We start from the raw sequence: 26,828 nt of genomic DNA on the forward strand, positions 1-26,828 counted from the left end.
AGACTTTTAAAAGGTGAAATGGGTGTTTTGTTATGTTAATGAGAGACTTTTGGACCCTCCCCCAAGGGCGGGGCTGGAGGCTGAATCAGCCAATGGCCAATAATTTAGTCAATCATGACTAGTGATGAAGCCCTCACAAACCCCCTGAGGAGAGTTTCTGCTCTGTGCCTGGCTCATCCTGCTCCTCATGGGGGAGCGCGCCTAGGCTTGGGGAACCAGAACGCCTCCACGTGCCAGCCATCCAGGCCCCAAGCTCCACGAGGATAGAAGCTTCCTTATTTGGAAGCTTTGTCCTGTATCTCACTTCATCTGGCTGTTAACTTGTAACCTATATTAAACTGGTAAGCATAAGTGTTTTCCTGAGTTCTGTGAGCAACTCTAGAAAATTAATTGAACTAAGGGCGAGGTTGTTGGAAGCTCCACTCTGTAACTGGTTGGTCAAAAGTACAGGTTAACTGCCTGGGGCTTGTGGCAGGCATCTGCAGTGGGGTGTGGAGGGCAGTCTTTAGGGTGGGGCCCTTAACCTGGGGAATCTGGGGCTGTCTCCCAGCAGATAGCATCAGAATTGAGTTAGGTCACCAACACCCTGCTGGTGTTCAAGAATTGCTTGGTGTTATGTGACCCCCTCCCACATGCTTATACACATTGGAATTGGGTCCGAGAAACTGATCAGAGTTAAACTACTATTACTGCTGTGCCTAATACTGTTATTGTTACTGTTATATGTAGCAAAACACACTCTCACAGTCACCATCTGCATTGAGATATACTATTCCATAGACTGGGGTAGACTGACTGTAAGGTATTGATAGAAGAATTTGAATAATGGTTAAGGAGGAAAGAAAAAAAAAGGCATAAGATTTGAGCTACAAATTAAAGCTATGCTATGATGAGCCAGAAATGGGCTTAACTAACCCCTTTTCTGTAATATAACCACTTTCAGAATCCATTGAAAGCTAAAGGCCCTCCTTGTAAAATTTGCACACATGTACATATTTACACTTCATTCCAATTTCAGGGAGTTTACAGATCCTCTGAAAGCCATGGATACTGAATATTGGCATAAGTCAATGAATATTGGCATTTATTTGGGGTAGATAAGGGTGCAAAATGAAGTGATTTGGGTTAGCATGTGAATGAATCGGAGGCCTCTTCATAAAGTAAGAAGAGGAAGATAGTCTCAAGCAGTTGGGCTTCAAATTAGTCTACAGAAAACTCTAGGTTTTATTTGTTCATCACACCTCAAAAAAGCTGGAAAAAAGAAAGTTTAGTCACTGCTGCAGGCAGGTAGTGGGAGGCTGGGTAAGTGCGGCTTTGGCCACAAGCTTCGAGAACGGCTTCTACTTCTACGTCCTTATAATCTTTGGAATCTATTTAAGATATTGACTAGTCGATGACTTCTACTCCTTGTAAGGATATTTGTGTACAAATATCTCTTCAGACCCTGCTTTCAGTTCTTTTGGGTATATACCCAGAAGTGGCACTGCTGGATCATAACGGTAATCCAATTTTTAATTTTTTGAAGAAATGCCATACTGTTTTCCATAGAGGTTGCACCATTTTTTACATTCCCAGAAACAGCACAGGGTTCCAATTTCTTCACATCTTCACCAACTTTTTCTTTTTCTTTTTTTTTTTTTTAATAATCATCATCCTAACAGGTGTGAGATAGTAGCTCATTGTAATTTTGATTTGTATTTCTCTGATGATGAGTGAGACTGAGCACCTTTTCATGTATTCATTGATCATTTGTGTATCTTCTTTGGAGAAATGTCTGTTCATGTCCTTGTTCATTTTCAAATCAAGTTGTTTTTGTCTTGTGAGTTTTAACAGTTCTCTATATAATCCTTTATCAGATGTATGATTGGTAGGTATTTTCTATTCGGTGGGTTCATTTTTACTTATTTCATATTGTCTTTTGATTTCCCAAATGTTTTAATTTTCATGAAGTCCAATTGTCAATTTTTTCTTTTGTTGCCTGTGTCTTTGGTGTCATATCCAAGAAATCACTGCCAAATCCAATGTTGTGAAGCTTTTGCCCAATGTTTTCTTCTAAAAGTTTTATAGTTGTAGATCTTACATTTAGGTCTTTGAGGCACTTTGAGTTAATTTTGTATATGGTGTTCAGTAAGGTTCCAACTTCGTTCTTTCACATGTGGATATCCAATTTTCTCAGCACTGTTTGTTGAAAAGAACAGGAAGCAACAGCAATCTGCCTCCCCACTTGGATAACTATGTCACTATAGCAATAGAGTCTACTGAAGGCTTGCAACTTCCAGGGGGCAGGCTCGGACAGTAAATTGCAGTTATTTCAGTCAATATCAGTTCTTAGTACAGTAGTAGCTGCCCACCTCCCATCCCCAGCCAGGCAGGCAGCTGGGCACAGGTTTCAGAAGCAGCACGTGCAGTTTGCAGAAGCCAAGACAGGCAAAAAGGACTGCCCTCCAAACGTAGGGAATTTGTGCTCTCATGACTAATTGCTGCTTCTAAGCACAAAAGTGCAGACAAGGAGGGATGTGGCCATTTTTGTTGCATGTCCCTTCATTTTTGCAAGCCCCTCTTTGGCTGAATTGGCTTCCAGGAGACTTAAGAGAGCTAACACTTTTTTCCTCCTCCTCATTTTTCTCCCTGTCCCCTGCTTTTTGGGAGCCAGACACCAAGGATTAGGACATTCAAAAGCAACTGTATAGAGAGAGAAAATTAGAAAGTGACTGTACATGCTGAGGAAAGTATGCAAGCTCTGAAAAGACCTGGAAAAAGACTTTAGGTTTACACCTTAGGCTGATCCATGGCACCAAGATACTAGGTACTCTATCTTTTTGTTGGTATGGTAAATACTTATATGGCATATGTGTATATTATATGCTAATATATGTATATATACATATATGTATGTTTGTATATGCATATATTAAAGTACATTTTCTAACATTATTGTTGGTGTATGTAGTTGACTTCTATTTCCCATATAATACATACTTTTTTGTTCATTACTTTTACTGCATTCTTTTATGTTAGATTATTTATGCATGCCAATTTTATTTCCTTCCAATTTCTTTTACTCTACATTTTTAAGTTATTTTCTTAGTGGTTGCCCTGGGGTTATAATTAACATCTTAATTTATCACAGTCTAGTTTGAATTAATGCCAACTGAGTTTCAATTATATATAAAACCTTTGCTACTCTAGGGCTTTGTCCCCTCCAACCTTTTCATGGTTATTGTCACAGATTACATCTATAAACATTGTGCCCATCAACCTAGATTTATAATTTTTTATGTAATTATTTTTTAAATGTGGAAAATAAGTTATAAACCAAAAATACATTAATATTGACTCTTATACTTTCCTATGTTTCCTTTACCATTGTTCTTTTTTCTTCATATGGATTTTAATTACTGTCTAGTGTGTTCTTCATTTTAGTCCAAAGGACTCCTTTTGGCATTTTTATAGGACAGGTCCTCTAGTAATGAATGCTTTCATTTTTTGTTTATCTGGGAATTTCTTCATTTTTGAAGGATAGTTTTACTGGATAGAAAATGCATCATTAGTAGTCTTTTTCTTCAGCACTTTGAATATATAATCCCACTGCCTTCTTGCCTTCATAGTTTCAGATGGGAAGTCTGGTCTGGATCTCATTGGTGATCCTCTGTATTTGATGTCATTTCTGTCTTGTTGCTTTCAAGTTTCTTTATCTTCTAACAATGTGTCTCAGTATAGATCTCTTTGATTTTTTGCTTGGACTTTGTTGACATTCTTGGATGTGTAGATAAATGTCTTTCATCAAATTTGGAGCATTATCAGCTATTATTTCTTCAGATAGTCTCTCTGCCCCTCTCTGTCTTCTCCTGCTGACTTCCATTATATGTATGTTGGCATGATTGATGGGATCCTAGAGATCTCTGAAGCTTTTTCTATTTTAATTCATTCTTTTTCCTTTGTGCCGCTTAGACTGGTAATTTCAACCGAACTGTCTTCAAGTTCACTGTCTGTCTTTTGCCTGTTTGTCATGTTGTACTTCTCTAGTGAATTTTTCATTTTGATAGTTGTATTCTTCAACTCCAAAATTTCTGTGGTTTTATAATTTCCACCTGATAATTGATTTTCACTATTTGATTAGACACTGGTCTTATGATTTTCTTTAGGGTTTTTTTGTCCATAGTTTCTTTTAGTTCTTTGAGAATATTTAAAATAATTGATTTAGTTTTTGTTGAGTAAGACCAATATCCAAGCTTTCTCAGGAATAGTTTCTCTCAGTTACTTTTTTCCAATGTATGGGCCACAATTTCTTGTTTCTTTGCATACTAACTTTTAATTGAAAATTAGACATTGGCCTACCTGTAATCAGTTTCTCCTTCTTCCCAGGGATTATTGTTACTGTTTTTTGTAATTGTTGTTTGTGTAGTTTCTTTTCTGCACTAATTTTATAAAGTCTATATTCTTTGTTTTGTGTAACCTGAAGTCTTTGTTCCATTAGCTTAGTGATCAGATGATTCAACAAAGGTTTCTTTAAACATCTAGAACCAAAAAAAATTTCCATCTTTGCTGATAGGCTCTGTGTATGTGTTGCGCACACCTTCCCACTAAGGCCATTTACAACTCTGCCTTGTCTTCATTTCCTGAAGGTCAGCCAGAAGTGAGACCTTAGGGCTTTCTCAGTGCTTTTCTGAGCACACATCTAGCCCTGGCATGACATGGTCATCCAGATTCCCGGGAATGTCTGAGAACTTTTTAAAGCTCTTATTCTCTAAAATGACTCAGTCCTCAGCCTTTCCTCTCAAACTTTTTGGTTTGTCTTTTGTTTATATTTACTGTTATTCCTTGCCCTAGGTGGCAGTGGCTAATGCATTTGCCTTTAAATGTACTCAACAGATGCCCTCTGGGCAGTCACCTTATTCCTAAGAGAATTCTGAGTTAGTCAAAATAAAGGCAAGCCCTTTGAGCTAGGGATGCCACTAAACAATCACATTTCTTTGAGAATGAGTTCAGCTCTGTTCTGGTACTAGCAACCTGCAGTTGTCTTTAGGTTGCAGACTGTTGTCTTCAGGATTTATGCTGATCTGGGGAACAGTAGACAGTACCAGAGTAAGTTTAAAACATCCAAAAAATTCTCTTACTGAGATTCAACTATTTTTTTGTTTGTTTATTAAGCATTTGCCTGGTAGCTGTGAATCCTGATTAGTTTCCAGATTTCCAATAGCTTTGATTTTGCCAGTCCTTACCAGTTTATTCATTGCTTTCATGGAGGGATAGGCTTTTGAAGTTTGTTACTCCACCGTTTTTGCTGACATCATTCATGCATTTGAAGTCTAAAAATTAATTTTATATCGTGCAACCCTGTTAAACTTTCTTATTTATGGTATTGATTTATCTATATAGTTTTAAAAATTATTTACACAAGTCTACATAATTGTGTCATCTCTAAAGATAAAATTTTTGTTTCTTCCTTTAAATATTTACATCTCTTCATTATTTTCCTTGTTTAACTATTTTGCTTAGGAGCTCTAGTACAGTGTTGAATGAAAATGGTGATACTTTTTGTGGCAGAAAAGAAACTACACAAACAACAAGGAAAAGGAAGTTACTATCTATTCCTAGTTTTCGAAGAGTTGTGCGTTATTAAAATATGATTGGCTGTTGAGAGTTTTAAAGTTGTTAGTGGAAAATGAATAAAACAAAATTTCTGCATGTATTGAAATGCTTTTATATATATATTTTAACATAGGTTAAACATCTTATGTTTTTTAAATATGATGAATAATGTTTACTGATATTCTAGAGTAAACCAGCCTTGCAAATCCCAAGATATATCCAGCTACATCCTATGTATTATTAGTTTAATCATTACTAGAGGTAGTTTGCTAATGTTTTGTTTATGATTTTTGTATTTAGAATGAAACTAGCCTGGTAATTATCCATTTTTATATACTTCCTGTTAAGCCATGTCAGTGTCATGCAAAGAATTGTAGGTATTCTGTCTTTTCCTCTTTTCTGGAAAAGTTTGCATAATATTTATAGTGAACAGTTCCTTCAGTATTTATAGAATTTTTCAGAAAAATCACCTGAACTTGGAGTTTTCTTTTTGGGAGAAAAACTTAACTTTTATTATTTTAGCCATTAGAGGACTACTCAGGCTTTCTGTTTCTTTTTTAGTAACCTTTAATAAGTTGTATGTTCAAGCTATTTATACATTTAATTTGATTTTCAAATTTATTGGCATAAAGTTATTCATGGTATTTTTATTTTCTTTAAATTGAGATGTAATTGAATATAACTTCATGTTAGTTTTAGGTATATCACATAATGATTTGATATTTGTATATATTGCAAAATGATAATTACAACAAGTCTAGTTAACATTGATCACCATACAGAGTTACACATTTTTTCCTGTGATAAGAACTTCTAAGATTTACTCTCTTAGCAACTTTCAAATATACAATACAGTATTATTAATTATAGTCACTATGCTGTGCATTACATTCCATGACTTATTTTATAGTTGGAAGTTAGTACTTTTGACCACTTTCACCCCTTTTTGCCCACCCCTACTCCATGCTTCTGGCAACCACCAATATGTTTTCTGTTCTATGAGCTCATTTTGTTTTTGTTTTTAGATTCCACATACAAGTGAGATCTATAATATTTGTCTTGCTCTGTCTGACTTATTTCACCTATTAAAATGCCCTCAGGGTTCATCCGTGTTGGAGCAAATGGAAAGATTTCCTTCACTTTTTATGGTTCAATAGTAATGCAGTGTGTGTGTGCGTGTGTGTGTGTGTGTGTACATTTTCTTTATCTGTTCATCTGTTGGTGGACATTTACATTGCTTCCATATCTGGCTACTGTAAATAATGTTGCAGCCTTTTTATGTTTTAAAATCTTCTGGATCTGCATTTGTGACTCCTTTTTCATCTCTAAGACTAATTTTATTTTTTCTCTGCCTTGATTTATCTCACTGGGGGTTTATATTTTATATTGATCTTTTCAAATAACCAATTTCTGGATTTGTAGATCCTGCCTATAGTATGTTTATTTTCTGTTCCTTTGTTATCTTTTTATCTTTTATTATTCCCTCCCTTCTACCTTTTTGGTCTTCTGCTCTTCTTTTTCTATCTTCTTCAGTTGTGTGGTAAACTCTTTAATTTAATTTTATGGTAAACCCCTTTTTTAAATGTGAACATTTATGGCAAATATCCCTTTAAGCTCATTTTTATATGTAATTTTTAAAAATTGTCATCTGGTTCTATATTTCCATTCCAATATTGTTCTATGAATTTTTTAATATTAAAAAATTCAAATAAATTTTTGTTGCTAATATCAAAGTTAATTGCATTATGTTCAGAGAATGCACATTAATAATTCTTTAAAATTTGTGGAGGCTAGTCTTATGGCCTAGTTTCTGTAAATATTCCAGCTGGACTTTAAAGGAATGTGTTTTCTCCAGTTTTTGGATGGAGTGTTCTGTATTTGTCCATTACATCGAGCACTACTAACTTGCTATTTATAGATTCTATATCCTTGCTTGCTCGCTCTCTCTCTCTCTTTTTTGTCTGCTTGTTCTATCAGTTACTGAGAAAGTTGTTTTAATCTCTGATAAAGATGGTGGATTTTTCAGTTTGTCTGTGTATGGCCACTTTTAAAAGAAAATATTTCTCTACTTCTAATCATTTGCAATTATATTAAATAAATCACATTTTGAGGAATTTTGCAGGTCTTCTATCTCAGATGTTCTTTTTGCATAAATCATATTAGCCATTGCAACATTCTAATCATGAATCGCATCCTAGGAGTCTCACTGAAATATATAAAATTGTTATTGTTGTTGTTAATATATGTAAAAATAAGAGTTGCCATTTATGAAATATCCACCATTGTGCTAGAAGCTTCATTTATGATAAAAGTCCTTTTATCTAACATAATTGGGACAGGTGGCTGGTTAGTTTAGTTCATTAAAAATGTTGATTAAAATAAGCAATCATTAAGAAATGAAACATAGTTTAAACATTTCATTTGAACTTAAAATGTGTGCTTACATGTACATTCATTCACCAATATTTATGTATGATTCTGTTTGGTGAAGTTTAGCATTTTTCATGTATAAACCACACCTGTAATGCCTTGTCAAGAATTTCTAGTTTCTATTGATGTAAATTGGAGAACCCAATGAAATTTTCAAAACAAGAGGAGTACAGAATTATAGGTTTCATATTATTTTTAGGCAAACTTTATAATTTTCCTCTCCACACCTAATTTGAAAACAATTCTTTAGTGTTTCATCTTTATTGGTTCACTCACTTCAATTTAATTTTGTATAGAAACTTTTTCCTTCAATTCACTCACTTCAATTAAATTTTTTATAGAAATCTTTTCATATTCTACTGGTTGAAATAATGTTTACATGGTGTTTAACCAAACAACATAATCATGGTAACAATTATGATTAGTCTGAGCAGACTTCGGAAAAAACCCATCTGACTCCCTGTAAATGCACAGCCCTGATGGGAGCTGAGGCCCGTGGTTGGGCTAGAGAGCAGTCGTCTTGGGAGCCTGTGTGTCATTACATGATGTAGAAGCAGGGCAGAGAATTATTTTAATCTGTCATGTTAGTTAAGTAGAGGTCACTGAAGACCATTTATATTAATGGTGTTTGCAGCTCTGCAAGGAGGTAATGTTAGGGAAGGGAGACTGGATTTACGCAAGATGCCATCATGAGCGTATTTCTGAGACAGGACTGGGACCTAGGCCTGGAATCCCAACCAGTCATGCCACAAGCCGTGAGACCACTGTTATAATCTGCGTAGGTTGTAATTGATGAGTATTACTTCATTTCTTGCTCATGCTTCATAAATTAGTATATAGGCCTCTACAATTGGAAATACTATCTCTGCCCCCCTTAGTTTTTTTTTTTTTTTCGTGAAGATTCCTAGGCACTTACCATACTTTTTCTTTTCTTTTCTTTTTCTCCATAGTAGTCAGTCTTGGCTTTATCTGGATAGTCTCTTGCCCTCTCTTCAGGTCACTGTTCACTTGGTCAAGTTAACTTGTCTCTGAGCAAACACACTCACTCTGATTCTCAAGAAGCAGCCTCCATCCCTGCCCAGAAGCTTGGATGCCAAGCCATCATCTAGAAAGCAGCATGTTAGTCACCAGAGATGTGTTACCTTCTGTTCATTTCTTATTCCTTCTTTTCTTTTCTAAAGCTACAGCCTGTGCCTCTGACTCCTCACTTCCTCTCCATGACTCACTTTTATTTAGTGATGATTCTTTTCTTTTCATGGTGCCAGTCATCCCTAAATGAATCAGCAGAAGTGAGATCGAGTTTAGTGAGCCTTGACACAGGTTTGATGAGCTTGTCATACTTTATAGATAGATGAAGACTTCTACTGACCAGTCACATCCAACGTACACATGTTCTTACAGAAGTCATCACCATCATCACCACCCCCATCACTTTCCTTTCCTCCCGGGTGCTTCACAAGTCCTGCTATTGATTTGTGTGACCTTTCCAGAAGGCCTGGTCCAAGTACTGAGACAAATATGGTAGTTATATAGAGCTGCAGTGGTGCAGAACTCGGCACAAGTCTCTGGCACGCCTCCTTGTAGAGTCACGTCCTCTGATTTTTATATTTCTTGGCATTGTGTTGTATTTTGAGTTGGAATCCAATCCTTAGGGACTCCTTTGACTAACTCTTTAAGCAAACTGCTTTAATAAATTGCGTGATCTCCCAGACTCTGGTAGCTTATTTTTCAAGCCATATTATTCTTTCATGAACCGTGTTAACTTTTCTGCGGGCATCATGAATTTTGATCATCAGCAGGTTTCTACTATATTTCCTCTAAAGAGCTATCAGACTGTAATCCAGTTGAAACACAAAGGAACCCTTGAGGAATATTAGAGAAGCCCTCATCTTTTTTATTTTCCAACCTCTGCTAGAAGGACAGATTAGTTTATTGGTTCAGACTGTGAGCTGAACTTTGAGGCAACTGATCTAGCAACCCTCTTTCCAAACCTTCCATAGGCGTCTTTGTCTCAGTGAATGGCCATTTCATCCCTCCAATTGTTCAGGCCATAGTCCTTGCCCTCATAATTGATTCTTATCCTTTTCTCATACTCTGTATTCAATTTGTTTTCAAGTCCTGCTTGTTTTTCCTTCAATATATATCCAAAACCTGATCACTTCTCACTAGCTCCGTCGTGTGCTGAATGAATTAACTCCAGGAAGAGACCTTGTGCCCATAGGCAGATCCAAATTACAGGACACCTACCCTGTCTTCTCATTGTTCATATGGAGTTTGACATAAAGTCCAAATGGGGAGATGGATCCTGTTCCACGCGACCTCCTCTCTCTTTCTGTTGTTGTTTATTTAGTGTGACCCAGAGTAAGAGAGGACAAGCAAAAAGCCTCAGGACTCCGTTAGGTTAGTGATGGTACAAGTCAAGGCCCAAGTGCTACTCATGAAAAGGACTGGACTCTTGCCAGCTTAGTATCTCTATGTTTATGCACGTGTAAGAATTTGAAGATGAGAGGAAGAAGAAGAGAAGGAAGTGAGAGAGGAAATGCTTTTGTAAAATTCTTTTTTAAAATTGAGAGGCAGTTTTGCATAACATTAAAAGTGTGGACTCGAGCCCATCAGCCTTGGTCTGAATCCTGCCAGTCACCCTGTGACCTTGGGCAAAGTTTTTTTCTCTTTCCAGTTTTATTGAAAAAAAATTGACATACATCACTGTATAAGTTTAAGGTGTATAGCATGATGGTTTGATTTACATATATTGTGAAATGATTACAATAGGTTTAGTTAATATCCATTACCTCTCATAGATACAATACAAAGGAAAGAAAAAAAAAAAACGTTTCTCCTTGTGCTGAGAACTTTCAGGATGTACCTTCTTAACTTTCCTGTGTAACACACAGCAGTGTTAAAATAGCCACTGTGTTGTACAGTACATCTGTAGTACTTATTTATCTTATGATTGAAAGCTTGTGCTTTTTTACCACCTTCCTCCACATCCCCTCCCCAGCCCCTGCCTCTGATAACCACAAATCTGATCTCTTTATGAGTTTTGTTTTGTTTTTAGATTCCGCATGTAAGTGAGATCGTACGGTATTTATCTTTCTCTGTCTGACTTATTTCACTTAGCACAATGCCTTTAAGGCCCATTGGTGATGTCACAAATGATAGGACTTTCTTGTGTTTTTTTATGGCTGAATAGTATTCCGTGTGTGTGTGTGTGTGTGTGTGTGTGTGTGTGTGTGTGTACTCCATAACTTCTTTATTCATTCATCCATCAGTGGTTAGGTTGTTTCCATGTCCTGGCTCTTGTAAATAATGCTGCTATGAACATGAGGATGCAGATTTTATTTCAAGTTAGTGTTTTGATTTCCTTTGGATATATTCCCAGGAGTGGGATTGCTGGGTCATATGGTAGTTCTATATTTAATTTTTTGAGGAACCTCCATATTATTTTACACAGAGGCAGTAGCTGGAGAAATCTTGCAGCATCTCCTTGGTTCCGTTGCCTTTTTGAGAAGAGGATAGAACTAGCATTTGCCTAACTACATAGGGCTGTTGTGAAGATTAGTTGAATTAGTACATGTAAAGCAATTAAACAGCCTTAATACATAATGTGTAACAAACAGCGTTTTTTTTAAAGCCAATTAAAAAAAAATAGCATTGTGGCCCTTAGAATTCCTGATGGCATTTTTGTGATGAACCATATCTAGTAGTCCCATTGCCATGGATTAGGGCTCTCTTCCCTGGACAGCAGGGAGCTTTTTAAAGGGACAGTAACTACACATTGTTTCAGCTCCACAGACTCACCAGTCCTCGAGTGAGTCTTAAGTCCTTATTATATTGTCATTTAGTCCAGTGATAAAACAACAAACTCTACCCATTCTTTCCCTCCTTTCTCTGCCCCAGGATGGTTTATTTTTGGGAGAAGACAGGAGAGTTTGTTTTTAGAATGGCCTACTAGTCTGCAGTGTGAATTTCCTAAGTGCTGTTGCACCTTGGACTTCAACTAGAACGTTCATCAGTATCGGAACTGATCATGCCGGAGGGTTACTACCGAAGCTGGCATTCTTTTCTTGGTATTACTGCTTCTCAGTAACTGAGTGTTCCTTAATGTTCTTTATAAACCAACGTCCAGGAATGTGTGAAAAAGGCCGCAGCAGTTAGGTGATGAAGAACAGGGTATTCAGGGCTCCTGCCTGTGTGACTTGTGCAGCAGTGTGGGTCAGAATAAGCCAGGCAGAGACCTGGGGTAGGTTTACTAAGTTTCTTTGTCTAATGCCCATCCAATCAACTGACTTCTCTTCTCAGCATCGCTTTTGGCTTCCATGTTTGTTTACATGTTTAATTGCTTGTTTGTTTTTCTGTTCCTGTGTCCTGGATTTTTGCCTCAGTGTCTGCTGTCCTTCCTCACGGCATTTTACTATTTCTCTTTCTGTACCCTATAGAAGAGAAGACAACTAGACCTTTATATTTTGAATTAAAAAATTTTCTAAATCCTCCTTTTTCTCTTAGGATCGAAGACTGTCTTCAATGAATGGGAGCTTGAACTTCAGGGTGCTCAATGAAAGCACTGTCACTCTTTGGTGGGGGATGAGTTTTCCCTGTGAAATTGTCCCCAGCATTGTATAATGGGAACATCCCTGGTCTCAGTACCAGGTGCCTGTGACACATTACCAGTTACTGTGACCACCAGAAATGCCCTCACATCAGATACCCCACTAAGTGGTGGTAGAGCCTCTGGGTTAGAGCCACGGCCAGCTAGGCAGTCAGAAGCTGCTCACCCAATTACTGGATTTTGCCATTCATCATCAACTGTTCTTTATAATTTGATGAAGCAACTTAACTGCCACCATTTTTATGTCTAGAGAAAATCTAGCTATTAAAGCAACTAAAGTCAGGCCATTCTGAGACTATACCAGCCACTGTTCGCTTATCAAAATTCAAGGTGTTACAAAAACCCAAGATATTTATTGGTAGGTTATATATAAGTAAAGAATAATATTTCATATATATATAAACAATATTTTCTTAGGGAAAATATTGTTTTCATGAAGTATTGGTTTATGAAATGATATAAAAATGAATTGTAAATTTCTCAAAGTGTACTTCCTTATTTTTAATTTAGAGGATTAAAGTGTTTCTCTTTTTTAAAGTGATTTTAAAATACAGTACAAAGTACACACACACACAGCCCTTAGAGTCTCTTGTATGAATGATTTGTAAATCCGCACATTAAGAGTATAATGTTTTGGTTTTCTAATGTTTACAAATAATTAGGTTACAAATTTTCTTCTGTTTCAGAGAAAGAGCTGTGAAGAAAACTGGACACAGGCTCATCACAACCAAACAGAAGAGAAACAGAAAAAGAAAGAAAAAGCAGAACAGTTATAGCAAAACCCTGGAGGAAAATCCATTTGCAACCGTAAGCTGCACTTTGCCGGGAGATCGGGAGCCGCCTCAGAGGGAGGAGGAAGGTCTAGACTCGGCCAGAGGAGAATCGGGCTGTGCCTTTGCTGGCGGTCCCGGGAATGAACTAGGAGGTTTAGCGGATGGCCGTAAAGATGGAAGGCGGGAAAACACAAAAGCCGAAGACAGTTTTCCACATGTTTTGTCTGCAGTCGAGCTGGACAAAACACCAAAGAATTTCCTCCCTAAGGAAGATGATGATTTATTTCCAAATCTGTCATCGATGCCGAATGAAAGCTCTGTTACTTTTCCGACAGTGACTCAAAATCTTTCCTGTGTAGCGCGTGGTGACTGCTCTAGCCTAAAGGTGGAAAAGCATGTTGGCAAGGGGTATGTCATGGACATCCAGGGCCGACTTTCTGATGCCCCATGCTCGTTTAGGCAGGGGAGAGAGACGGCAGACAGAAGTCTCCCGAATGAAACGGTTTTGTGCCATCAGTACGGATCCAGAACTCCAGATAAAGTGTTAAGAAAGGAGCAAGGAGTAAATACAACTAAACATAATTATTGGGCTCTTTGCTCAAATAGTTTATCTGCTGAAGCATCACAGCTGAGCCCTGACAAACAGTCCTGTTTTGATAGCTGGCCTGTGGGACCTCATCAGTTTGTATGTGAACAGAGACCGAAGAAAGAGAGATGGCAGAGACGGGCCAGTCCTGACAGCAAGGGGCCATTGATCAAACTGCTCTCCACGTCTGAAGGAGCATCAGGCCCCAGGAGCGGTCCAGAAACATGGACAGAGGAGAAGCTATTGATAGAAAATGAAGATGTGTCACCTCCAAGTGAGAATACAGATTCAGTCCGAGGAACAGAAATAAATATCTTGGGAAACTGCTCACTTCAACTGGATATCCCAAAGACTGCCTCACACTCAGCAAAGAATAGGCGAAGGAGGCAGAAAAGGATGTTCAATTTGACACCTGACCTTAACTTACTGGGACAGAGTCATATCAGCGTAAAAGTAAGGGGGAAATGTGGCTTGTTACCAGAAAGCCATAGACTCAAAATTGTTTTGGAAGAGGAACAAGATGGAATTTCAGAAATAAATAATGAAGAGGAGAGTAAGCAAAAACTTACCATCTTCAATCATTACCCTTCATGGTTTTACTTTGATATTATCCAAGATTCTCCTCTAAATGTTGGTGGACAATTTTATTCTCATTTCCTGCCATTTAATAGACAAAGGCACCCCGTGTATTTTTACAAAAACCCTATTTCTCCTCTTATGCTGCAATATACATCTCGCTTTTGGAAGGTATCTTTTCCAAGCAAGGATTCATTTTTGACTTTCAGATCTCAGACAAGAGTAGATAATAAACCAAATGACGTAGGGTTTATTTCTTCAGAAATTTTAAGTACCCAACCTGATACTTTATACTCTTTTAGGATCGGTTCTGATCTTCTCTTTTTAAATGAAAATTCTGATGAAAAGCAGAACACAAGGGATGAAACCAAGCCATTACCGTTCTTGCAAATTGAGGATAACCAAGCTTTGACGGGCGCTGACTCGGATTCCTCTGAGCAACCGTTGTCACAAGGGTTTGCTTCTCAACTAGTGAAGCTTTTCGGATCTCCTGGAGTTCCACTGGGTAAATTGTGCTCATTTGCTGCAAATCAAAAGTGCAGTTTAACAGATGTGAGGAAGTTTTTAGGTGTTGCTTCCTCGTGTGAGTGATTTCACGCAGCTGACTGACCTTGTGACGCTGTCAGCTGTGCAAGTGGAAGCCCCAGGGCAACTGGTGCTGTGGCTGCAGAGTCCCGCCCCCCAGGCCCACGTCCGACAAGGGTCACAGCGTCTTTGAGCATTTAGAATACTTGGACTCTCAATTTAAATAGACACGGGGAACAATGAAGGGTGAGGTAGGCGGACAGTGATTATGTAACAAATAGAAATGGACTGCTTTAAAAAAAAATCTCTTTTCTACATTGCCCTTGTTTGGCACGTGGTCCTGTCCTTTCTCATTCACAGTACAGCTCACAGATGCAGGAAGAGCAAAGGGCAGGGGTGGGGACCCTGAAGATTCAATGATAAGAAAATATCTAAAAAAGTTGAACTGAATTTTTAAAAACTGAGAGGGTTACTGGAAAGAAGCTTACGAAGGAGTCTGGTTCAACTAAAAGGTTCTTGGAGGCTCTTAAGATTGTTTTCTTGGAAAACGAAAAATCCACTTGTGAATAAAACAAGTGAAAATACGTTTTTAATGTTCTAAGTAAATTTCTTCAAAATAACAAGCATATTTAATATGCTAAATGTCTAAAGAGGAAATGGAGCACATTTCCCAGCTTCTCCTTATCTGTAAGGCAGCTGCGTGTGTTAGTGGGTCCGTGCAGTCGCATGTATCCCCTGGGGCACAGAAGCTGCACAGCGGAGAGGGCAGAGCTCTGATCGCTGCAGTTCCCCTTCTCCTCCGGGTACTCCTTCTCCCCTATACCTCCCGGGGTGACTGGGCCCGGCTCCTGTTCCACAGCTTGTCTTCCAGAGATTTTTTTACTTTGCTTTTAAACTTCTGCTGTTCTGGGCGAACTCAGTCCCCACAGCTCAGGCCCAAGGTTGGCTAAGTTTCAGGGTCAGGGAGGCCACAATTATCAACCTGCCCTTGGGACTCTGGCATCATGTTTATCATTTTTTGTAAACTTTCATAAATAATCACATCTAAACTGCTTGCTGCAATTTTCTATCCTCCTAGATGCCCTAAAGAAACATACCAGTTTTTAAAATTAAAATGCATTTGCTTTGGGGAATTTTAAAAGATAATTGAAGTCATTGTAGGTCAGGGATCTTAGTCTGAGATCCATATTCTGAAATTGTATGTGAAATTTTTTGTGCCATTTTTCTGGGAGAAAGTCCATAGATTTTCATCAACTTCTCAGCAGGGGATGGAGGGTGTGGGTTAGGGGCTGGGTGTGCAACCAAGGTCCAAAAAGGTTAGCCATCACTGCCTTAGCTCTGCGCCAGAAAACGGGCAGGCACCGGTGAGAAGAGACTCTCCGCCTCCTCTCTAGAACGCGCACTACCGCCGTAATCAGCAGTGATGATCGGGCATCCATTAATTAAGCTTTGGAAAGCTTTTCAGAGAAAATAGACGTCATTCATCAAATAGCTTACCTTCCAAGTGGGGAGACCAGACTAACAAACAAAATTATTGCACATAGAAAATATAAATGACAAGCTTATGAATATTTTATGAGTGAGGTCAGCAGTTGCTAAACGGATTGTTGAAGAGAATGTGGAGTTACAGTTTTGTGTGGAATGGCTTCCGTGTGGAAATGAATGAATTATAAGGAGTGTTTATACAAATGTGGCTTTAAAGAAAAACAGGGGAAGAATTTCACATTTGGAGATGGCGTGTGCTTAAAAAAGGAGAGGAGAAAACTAAGTGGAAGCTGTCAACCGATTTGTGTGGCTGGACAAGGGAAGCTCGGGTCTGTGTATAGTCAGTGGCCTGGTAAGTGAGACAGGGAACGCAGTGAGTCCCAGTATCAGGAGCTCTGCCAACACAGTGGGGTTACAGTAGAGACATCTGTAGGCCTGAAGAAACTGAACTACCTATGTTGTTAGGATGTGCGAGTGTAGGAAAAATGTTTTGTGTGTTTGTGTTTTGTATGGCTGATATGTATATATCAATGTTTGGACTTGTTTATAAGCACCTGAATTATTTGTGAGGACTTCCCCCCCAGACGCTCTTATGTGGAAAGAGTGATTTGCAAGAACATTAACTTGCTGTAGTTGCAATGTTTTATACATGTCACAGGAAGGGATGACTATCTGAACTTTATGCCCTGTGACAGTATCATTGGAAGCTCTTATATATGTGTATATGTGTATACTTATACTTACGTGAGAATATGAACTATGATACAATTATTTTATATGTCGACATAAGAATTTCATTGTATGTATGAAAAGTATTTACTAACAGAGATGGACAAACTCCTGCTTTAGTCACCACGGAAATACACTCCAAACCAGACTTGCCGTTATGTCAGTCTAAATGTCATATTGCATATCTTCACATTTAGGGTAAAAATCTGTATGACATGAAAGATGAAATTTGTTCCCTTGATTTTCACAGAATCTTTATTGCCTGGTGACTGTGTGGTTCCCCTCATCTGGAAGACGCTGAAGATGATTTATTTGCAATGGAAGACCTCAGTAGAGGTATATTTTTGTGACTTTCTAAGGAGAACTTCTGTAACTGTTTTCTAAAAAAAATGGGAGAAAACCTGTTCATCGAATATCATATGAAGGGCTTACGTCTCTTATTGTACAATAGAGCATATGGTGGATGGGTAGATAATATATGCATTCTTCTTTCAATCTGTCCCAAAGAGAAAGTTGCATCTAATTCTCTAACGTGGTTGTGGTGTAGGCTGGTCTAAGGGCCCCCTGTGCATTACCGAGGTGCCCAATTTAGGAGAGTTCTTTATTGTTCATTACATCTGTTCTCCTGTCCAGCCTTCAATCTGATTCTGTTATGATAGAGTAACAGCTACAAATAAGGTTCATATTTACTTGACTTGGTGTGTCCTTCTGGTCCACAGTGAAGGATATGACTGCTCTGACAGGTTGTTTGTTTTCCAGGTGGCTAGGGGAGGCCTGGCTGGGAAGGTTAGAAAAGCAATAGAAATTCTGGAAAAGCCAACACTCTATATATAATGTAGCAGGGAGAGGGTAGCCGGCATTCTGCTGACACTAGTTGATAGTGGTTTAAATGTTCCTGGAGGCAATGCTAGGGGTACATTTTGAAGCAGAGAGTAAAATCAAGGTTTAGTGAAACATAGAATTATATAATTCAGGATAGTAGGTGTTTCTTAACTGTTCATATAAGCACAGCTGTGGGAAAAATAGATTCATTTTACAGTTAGTAAAACCAAATACCTTTTCTTCTTATTTATTTTCATTTCTCCTGGTGACATTATTGCTACCTAAACACACACACACAGACACACACATATCCAAATACTTTCAATGTTTAAATTGACATTTGTGGTTTTTATGTTTCTTTTGTCATTTGGGGGGGTGCCCACATAAGTTAAATGATAGTACACATGTAACCTGAATGCCAAATATTATTTATGTATTTTGATTATAGTTTCTAGAAAAGACAGAAGATTGGTTAAAAAAATGAGAATTCCTTGTGCCAGATATTAATTTATTATATTTTTTTATTATGATCCCTAGAAAAGACAGAAGAAGATTGGTTAAAAAATAAGAATTCCTTGAACTGTAAAGTACAACCTATTCCAGAGACCTCGGTATGGAAAGAAGGAAGTGGATGCTGACATTATTTGCTCATATGCACTGCAACTGAAGAGTAAATATAAAAAATGAAGTCTGTTACCATAGCAACTCTGGGTGCTCTTGTACATGTGATGTTTTTATTTCTATTAAATGTAGATCTTTTAGTGAAATACAACAAAGCTTAGATTGTTGCTACCAAATTTATTTTCCAACTTTATTGGTTAAAACATACTTTAGACATCCGTCAACACACAGTTTAGGAGGGATTCCCACCCTAAATGATACGGGATGAGAGCTGGGAATGAGGGATATAGGTTATATTTAAATATTTAAAGACCCTCTAGGATAAGAGGTAAAACATGTAGACAGACTCATGTTATGTTTTCAATCTGACATCAAGTTGACACTAAAACACATCGCACTTTTTTTCAAATGCCTGAATTATGAAATAAACACAGCTGCTCCTATTTCAGTGTATATGTGTCCGCATTTGGTAAGAACTGAATGCACTGCACATTTTACCATATGTTTTCTCTCATTTTAACTCTTATTTCTAAGACTATGCTGTGTTCCCATTTCTCAGCTCGATAGACACATATACCAGTGAAAACATTTTTGTTTTAAACCTGGTTCTGCTGCAAAAAGGAGAGAGTCTGCTGCAAAAAGTTGAGAGATTTGGAGAAACCACTAGAAAATGTAATACAGATACAGTGTGAGGAGAGGTGAGAGGCTATGAGGAGTGAGAGAAAGGAGGTGAGGAAATTCATTTGTTCACCAAAATGTATTGAGTTGCTTCCACCCTGACGTTGTTCTGCACACTGGGGGGACAGTGGCGAGAGCAGTCCTGCCCCACGGAGCTGACGTTGGGACGGGAGTGGGGGGGTGCTTTTCCCTCCCCAGGGAGGCGGCTCCACTGTGACACCAGTGTAAGCAGCAGGCGACGAGCATGGATGTATTTGGTTGTGGCCAATTCGGGAGTCTCTCCTACCTGTTAAATTTGGATGTTTTGTGTCAAGAACACTTTCTGGACCAAAGTGTTGTTTTTTATGTCCATCTTCCACTTTCATGCTAAACTGTGCTCTGTGAACCCGGTCTTCTCAAAGAGCAGTCACCCGCAATTGCTGATCAAACGATTCTTACTGAGGAATTGTATGAGTGCTGCGGCTATGCACAGATTTTTTACAACTGTAAGAACGGGCCTCCCTGTTCTGTGGTTGGCGTAAGTACTGCTCAGGGGGCCTCAGGGGTAAATGGAAACTCTGGGAGCCTCCAGTCCTGTTTGTATTCCCGCCTGTTTTCCTGCCGGCCCCCAAGGTGTGTATATTTTGTCACTCCTTTAAGTAGGTGGGGGAGAGTGTTGGAAAGAGGATGGGTCCCCTCCTGAAGTCACTGCTGACTGGCTCTGTGGCCTTAAACAAATTACGCTCTCAGATCCTTGATTTCTTCACCTGTAAAAATAGGTTTATACTACCAACCTGTTATGTGGATAGCAAATGAAGATTAAATGAAATAACTTGTGTGAAATAGCATAGTACCTGAAAAATAACAGGCTCTTAGGAAGGGTAATTCCCTTTCCCTAAATGCCTGCTTTGGGTAAAAGCATGTCTTTGAAACACCCCTGGCAAAATAGAAATTGTGTTATCCAGGAGAGCAACATATTGACTCAATGGACTTGTTGCACATTTGCATGAATTAGAATTTGTTATTAACTTTCTAATCTTAATAGCTGGGTCCTCAGGGAATGGGACATAGAGCAGGTTTTGATTTGGATACAGGAAGCTGGGTGATTGCAGGGGACGGACTCTTGAAAGAGGCAGGGCGTGGGGATTGTGGGGACGGTGCGGGGTCCTAGATACCAGGGGAGAGGCATGGGCTCCCTTCTCGTCACCATTCTACGGCACCTCTTGTGTGTGTTTGTAGTTGGATCCTCTGGTCTTCCTGGTGCTGTTGAAGATGCTAGTCATGGAGAAAGAGTTCTCAGCACTGATCCAAAGGATTATTTCCAGCGATATAATCATTGGATAACAATCGATTTGGATGACCTCTCCTACTATTGATTATCTATCTGAATAATAAAACACTCGACAGAAGAGGTAAAAGCTTGCACATTTCATTACCTAGTTTTGAAGATATTGCCATACTTTGTTTTATAGAAGAAAATGAGGCACAGAAAATTTGTGTTGCTTATTTTAAAAATTGCATCAGGTGAGAAGGGTACGCCTATCTCCAAGTATGGGTCCTGATTCCATTTCTAGATTCTGAAACCCAAAAAACTCTGAAAAACCACAAGTTGTTTTGTTTCTTTAAATGTTTGGCATTAAAGCTAAGTTGGCAGGAAAGCTTGACCCAAATAGGGTAATTTTACTCCCTATTTATCCCATTTAATGTGACTATTCACACATTTCACTGCAGAAATATTAATGTATTTAATTTCTGGGGCTCCCCTAGACTCCCCTTAGAATGTAAGGTTTTATATATATATATATATATATATATATATACACACGCACACACTATACCTTCAGCAAAAAAACTAAACAACAAATAAGCAAACATACATTTTCTGAATTCTGAAACATATCTGACCTTAAGGATTTTGGTTCGGGATTGTGAGATTTGCACTATACTACAGATAACTATTATTTTAAAAATCTTTACCTTAGTTTAGTTTTACTGAACAAACGTCCAACACGAAAATTCATATTTGAGAAATATAAATAAAGGGGTCATTACTCCCTCTTCAACAAGTAGGCATTTGTTGAACCCCTCTGTTTTCAGCAAGGACGCCTGCCCGCCTTCCCTTACGTCCCCACCCGGACTCGGCCCCTGGGGAGGAAACCCCCGGGGGTCGCTCTGGTGCGCAGCTGCCTGGCTGCCTGGAGGCTTGTTTCCTCCTCAGACTTCCGGCTGACCTTCCTGCTTAGACCCCCGCCTCCAGCCCCGGGTCTTCCGGCTCCGGAAGGGTGTCGGGGTTGTGCCGGGTAAATGGCGTTGCTCTTTGGCTTTTCATTATCAGGTGTTTTTTCTTATTTGTTTGTTTTGCCAAATTAACACTTGGCCTTTGCTCTCCAGTTTTCAAAATTCTCTCTTTTCTTATGGTTTCTTGCTTAAAAATAATAACAAAACACCCCCCGTCCAAAAAAAGCCCCTTTACATTTTAGTGGGGTTTCAAGGAGGGAGTGGAAGTTCACTATTTGTGTGCTGTCTGCCATCGTTATTGGGAACTGAGTGCTTTATTTAAAATAGCTCAGTGTCTTCCTTATGGTCCCCTTGTAGAGTCTGCCTTCCTACTATACTGTAGGCCTCTTGCAGACAGAGCAGGGTCCCCAGTGTCTGGCTGAACTCCCAGGGGCCAAGCCCTCTCTGCGAGCTCCTCGGGCAGGTGCGAAAGGGGGCTCGTCTGTGGCCTCGCATGGACGAGCTGAGGGAGGAGCCGCCCAGTACTGGGGTGGGAGCGCAGCCCCTGCAGAGGGGACTCTGGCGTAGGGCAGATGCTGCTGCCTTAGGGGCCTTGGGGAGCAATGCTTAGGGGTCTCTATAGGCACGCTGCAGTGGATATAACCAAGGGTAGTATTGTAAACATTGAACAACGACTAGAGCGTGCATAGGGACCAGCTCCGCAGTACCTCTATGCTGTACTGATGGGTACCAGCCGACCACCCAGGCTTGTACTTGGGTTCCAGATATCCCCAGCGTTCTCAGCCCGTCTTTATTATCTTGCACTGATTTCGAGAATGAAGCTACTCTCCCCATTTCTCAGGCTTCCAAGGCAAATACTAGGTGCTGTGGAAATAGAAGATACGGTCTTTGCCTTGGGGAAGAAGAGCAACACCAAAAAGACTAAGGGCTGGAGTGGAGGCGGCAGAGGCAGGTGGGGCCGAGTGAGCAAAACCAGGCTTGTCCAGAGGACATTTCCGCACCGGCAGCCTTCTCTAGGGCCGCCAGAGTCCTGGGCACTTCCCTTGTCCATCCACATGGACATACTCGGCATTCCCTCTCTTCCGGTGGCCCCTTCCTAACCTCCTTCAGCTTCCTGTGGCCTCTGTCCAGCTTCTAGGGGAAGGGTGAGGGAAGAGCCAGGGGGCGGCAGCGTCTGGCAGAGACTAGGACAAGGTCGTGCCTCTGGCCAAGCTGTGCCGACAGTGGCAGAAGGCGCACGCAGCGGAAGCAGCCGAGCAGGCGGACGCTCTTTCCCATCCTCTCCGCGCGTATCCCTTATGTACGTAACAAGGTGCCTGCGTATGTTCTAAAACTAATTTACATTTTTGGGTAAAAAAGATGAGTGAAGTTTCTGGCAGGGAATGAAAGGACATAGGATTAGAGAGAATTGTGAAAGCCGCCGCCTATAAATTTGACGTGGTTACCGAGGTGACGGTTTCTGGTCAGACTGCTTTGGGAGCTTCGTCATCATTCCAGACTTCCTGCCGTCTTGGCATCTCTTGGCGAGGAACCTGGGGCTTATTTATAATTAAGCATTCTAAATTCTGGGTTATGTGGAGCTGTCGGCTGGAGGGTTAAATTCCTGGTTTCCACTAGCACTTCTCGTGCCCTCCTTGTTTTTCCACATCTTGTTAAACAGTTATAATTAGAGAAACATTTGGATGTTTCCTTGTTTGCCAAAAACGACTTATAGGATCATTTTCTTTACGCTCAGCACGGTAAGCGTTCCCAGAGCAGCAAGGTGGGGCGTGCTGGCCACCGTGTAACCGGGAGATGGAACAGGGCCCGAGAGCTGGGAAGGCGGCTGATGGGCCGCGGGCACCAAGTGGTTCATCTCAGGGGTGGATCCTCTGACTCCGGGCAGCCCAGCTCCCTGCAGGCTGCCACCGAGGTGGGGTCGGTAAGGCTCTGAATACAGCTGACGGCAGGCTGGCTCGCAGACTGTCCAAACGGTCACTGACTCTGTTTACATTACTCTTCGCTGACATTATCACTATCTTTGCTCAGTCTTAATCTTCAGTAGATCCCAAGCTCAGACTCATTTAACTGAGGACGTAGTTCAGGTCCACATACAATTACTGAGCACCGCCTGAATGTCAGGCACTGTGTTAGATGACACCGTCCCCACCTTGAAACTTCAGTCTGTTGGGAGGAGACAGATACACAAGCATAACTTAAATAGTGTGGTTTTGAGGAACAAATTGTGAAAACAGCCAGCGCTTACTGACTAGGTGAATGTGGGGGTTGAGAGACAGGCGAAGCGTCTGTAGTCATGTCCAGGTACTGCCAACCGTTTTCTCCCTGAAACTTTCCTTGCCTGGGCCTCCCCACCCCTCTCTGTTGTAGTCTGTCTGCTTTGCTGATCATTCTCATGTATTCTCCTTCAACAGATCCACTTACAAACATTCATTTCTTACATACCAGTGGCCCCGGGGCCCCCTCTTCAGCTGTCTACTCTGTTCTCATCTCCTTCTCACTGGGCAAGGGGTCCAAAGCTCTGCCTCCAGCTCAGACCTCGCATCTGAGCAGCACACCCTATTTCCCAGCGTCGACTAGGCTGCTCCACCTGCCGCAGGCCCGGCAGACTCTCTGGGCCAAACCTCCAGCCCCCAGAGCTGTGCTCTTCCCGCTGCCCTGACCCTCACTGCCTGGGACGTCTCCGCAGAAGGAAGCAAGGGACGGAAGGCTCATGCAGCACGGTCTGATAGAAACATGCCGGCTACTTTTCTAATAGCCACATTAACAAAGCAAAAAGGAACAGGTGAAATTAATTTTAATAACATATTAACTCAATATTATAATTCAATAGGTAATCACTGCAAAATTACTGAGATATTTTACGTTCTGTTTGCATACTGAACCTTTGAAATTCAGTGTGTATTTTAATCTCAGTTTATACTAGCCACATGTCAAGTGCTCAGTAGCTTCTGTATGGGACAGTGAAAGTCTAGAATGAAAAAGGTAGTATTTGAGGCTGGCAAAACTGTTGTGTACATTTATTATAAGCAACACTATTTTCATGATTCATGTATATTCTCTGTCCTTACAGTTTTTCTCTCATCTTTAGAGAAGTTTCTGAAATTGCAGTGTTTCACAGCAGTGCTAAGGGAAACCGTGAAGTAACTTTCCTCCAGTGCGGGGAAGGGATTTCCAGCGCGGCTCCCTGCCCCCAGCCCGGGGCCATCACAAGGGAAGGGGAAATTGTTCCCACAGAGCCCCTCCCTTCCCGGAGAGTCCCTTCCAAAGCTTATTGTGAAATCTGTTTCAGAAGAAAATTGCTTTTCCTCACAACTCCTTTTCAAAATTTTCATACCTTAGCTGCCAGAAACAAAATGTATTTACCTTACAATAATCGTTGCAACCAAAGTTACCATATATCCTGGATTTTTCTAGGATGGTTTTTTTTTTTAATGTTTTTAGAAATGTTTTTATTAAACTGGAATCATATGGTTGTGTAATTTTTTTTTTGGTATCATTAATCTACAATTACATGAGGAACATTACTAGGCTCCCCCCTTCACCAAGTCCCCCCAACAATCCCCATTACAGTCAGTCCATCAGCGTAGTAAGACGCTGTAGAATCACTAGTCCTCTCTCTGTTGCACAGCCCTCCCCGTGCCCCCCACACACATTATACATGCTAATCCTAATGCCCCTTTCTTTTTCCCCACCCTTATCCCTCCCTTCCCACCCATCCTTCCCAGTCCCTTTCCCTTTGTTCACTATTAGTCCATCCTTCGGTTCTGTGAGTCTGCTGCTGTTTTGTTCCTTCAGTTTTTTCTTCGTTCTTATACTCCACAGATGAGTGAAATCATTTGGTACTTGTCTTTCTCCGCCTGGCTTATTTCACTGAGCATAATAATACCCTCTAGTTCCATCTACAGAATGGTATTTTTAATATTGTGTCTTTCAGTCCATGCACCTTGAATTTTGGTTCAAAAAAGTAGGATCACTCTATCACACTCTGAATGTAAAATACTGAGATCAACCAACTGGCTGTCACCAGTACATGGAACTTAGAACTTAATTCTGGATACTTGTTTATAAATGGTTCTGGTAGACTGCTCCTTTCCCTGGGGGGCTGACACAGTTCCCGGGGGACCCCGTCTAAAGGTGGCAGCAGTGGGAGACCTGGGCCGCGGTCCTTCCTGCTCAGGAGACCTAGTTTATGCGGCTCTTCAGAGACCAATCTGAGTTTTAAGGGTACTTTTTTTTGAGGAAGAAGAGATTTAAAGTTATGTGGAGGCAACGAAGCTTTCTAAGAATATTCTGGCAGGCTGATAAAGAAGGATTAAATAAATAAATAAATAAAACCCAGGCCCTGGAAGAGTGGTGTTAACCTTGGGAGCGCAGCCACATGTTGGTGCTCACAAACCTGGGGGACAACGGCCTTTACTGTTACTATGCAAAATGCTGTTGTTCCTTGATCGTCAACTAAAGTTATTTCACTTTCGAGGTTTAAGCCAGTCGGGGGTGGGCTGGAGGGAGGGTACTGCCGGGGGCCCGGCCTGCGGCCCCGGAGGTGTCCCTCAGCGGACCCTTTTCCCTCCGGGCGAAGGGCACCGGGAGGCAAGGTTGGAGGGGTAGGCGGAGGGTTGGGGTGGGGGGCCGTCCTTTTCCCGGCTGCCGGTCTCCCAGAGCCCCCCGCCCTCCAGGTGGGGACGCCCCCCCCCACGCGGCGCGGCCGGGCGGGTGGGAAGGAGGGGCTGGGCTCCGAGCGCCCGCCCCTCCATCTATCACATGGCCGGAGAGCCACAAAAACAACAGCTTTGGCCGCGACCGCGACTCCGGGAGAGGGAACCCGGGCCCCCGCGGCCAGCCCCCGCCCATGGAGGACAGTTTCCTCGAGTCCTTCGGGAGGCTGAGCCTCCGGCCGCATCCGCGGCGGCCGGTCCCGCCGCCCCCGCGCGGGACGCCCCCGCGCCGCCACAGCTTTAGGAAGCACCTCTACCTCCTGCGCGGCCTCCCGGGCTCGGGGAAGACCACGCTGGCCAGGTAATGACAGCGGCCCCGGCGCCCGCCCCTCCCCGCCCCGGGGCCCGGGGCCCGCCGAGCCCGGCCGCGGGGCGCGCGCGGGCCCGCGGAGGCGGCGGCCGGTCCTGCTGGCGTCCAGGCTGCGCTCCCCCGGGAGGACGGAGCTCGGCACTGCGCCCTGCGCCAGCCC

General features: G+C 41.1%; 2 protein-coding genes across 10 annotated transcripts in view; both read left to right on the top strand.

The window, feature by feature from the left end:
* The window catches only part of N4BP2L2 (NEDD4 binding protein 2 like 2), a 100,648-nt gene that overhangs the window by 47,429 nt on the left and 26,391 nt on the right, over positions 1-26,828 (top strand). For 4 of the 6 annotated variants that reach the window (XM_057489723.1, XM_057489711.1, XM_036905011.2 and 1 more), the window contains 3 exons: positions 13,318-15,071; positions 17,556-17,641; positions 18,665-20,817. In XM_057489723.1, the coding sequence (XP_057345706.1) occupies positions 13,318-15,071; positions 17,556-17,641; positions 18,665-18,688 (1,864 nt within the window). In that variant the 3' untranslated portion in view covers positions 18,689-20,817. Of the gene's footprint in view, positions 1-13,317; positions 15,072-17,555; positions 17,642-18,664; positions 20,818-26,828 lie in introns of those variants that run through there. The other 2 variants (XM_036905009.2, XM_057489735.1) reach the window with 2 other exon arrangements.
* N4BP2L1 (NEDD4 binding protein 2 like 1) overlaps positions 26,251-26,828 on the top strand; it is a 28,499-nt gene continuing 27,921 nt past the window's right edge. For 3 of the 4 annotated variants that reach the window (XM_057489737.1, XM_036905016.2, XM_036905018.2), the window contains exon 1: positions 26,251-26,659. In XM_057489737.1, the coding sequence (XP_057345720.1) occupies positions 26,493-26,659 (167 nt within the window). In that variant the 5' untranslated portion in view covers positions 26,251-26,492. The remainder of the gene's footprint in view (positions 26,660-26,828) is intronic. The other variant, XM_036905019.2, reaches the window with a different exon arrangement.

The sequence above is a fragment of the Manis pentadactyla genome, chromosome 2 (assembly GCF_030020395.1).
Source record: "Manis pentadactyla isolate mManPen7 chromosome 2, mManPen7.hap1, whole genome shotgun sequence".
NCBI classification, from domain to species: Eukaryota; Metazoa; Chordata; class Mammalia; order Pholidota; family Manidae; genus Manis; species Manis pentadactyla.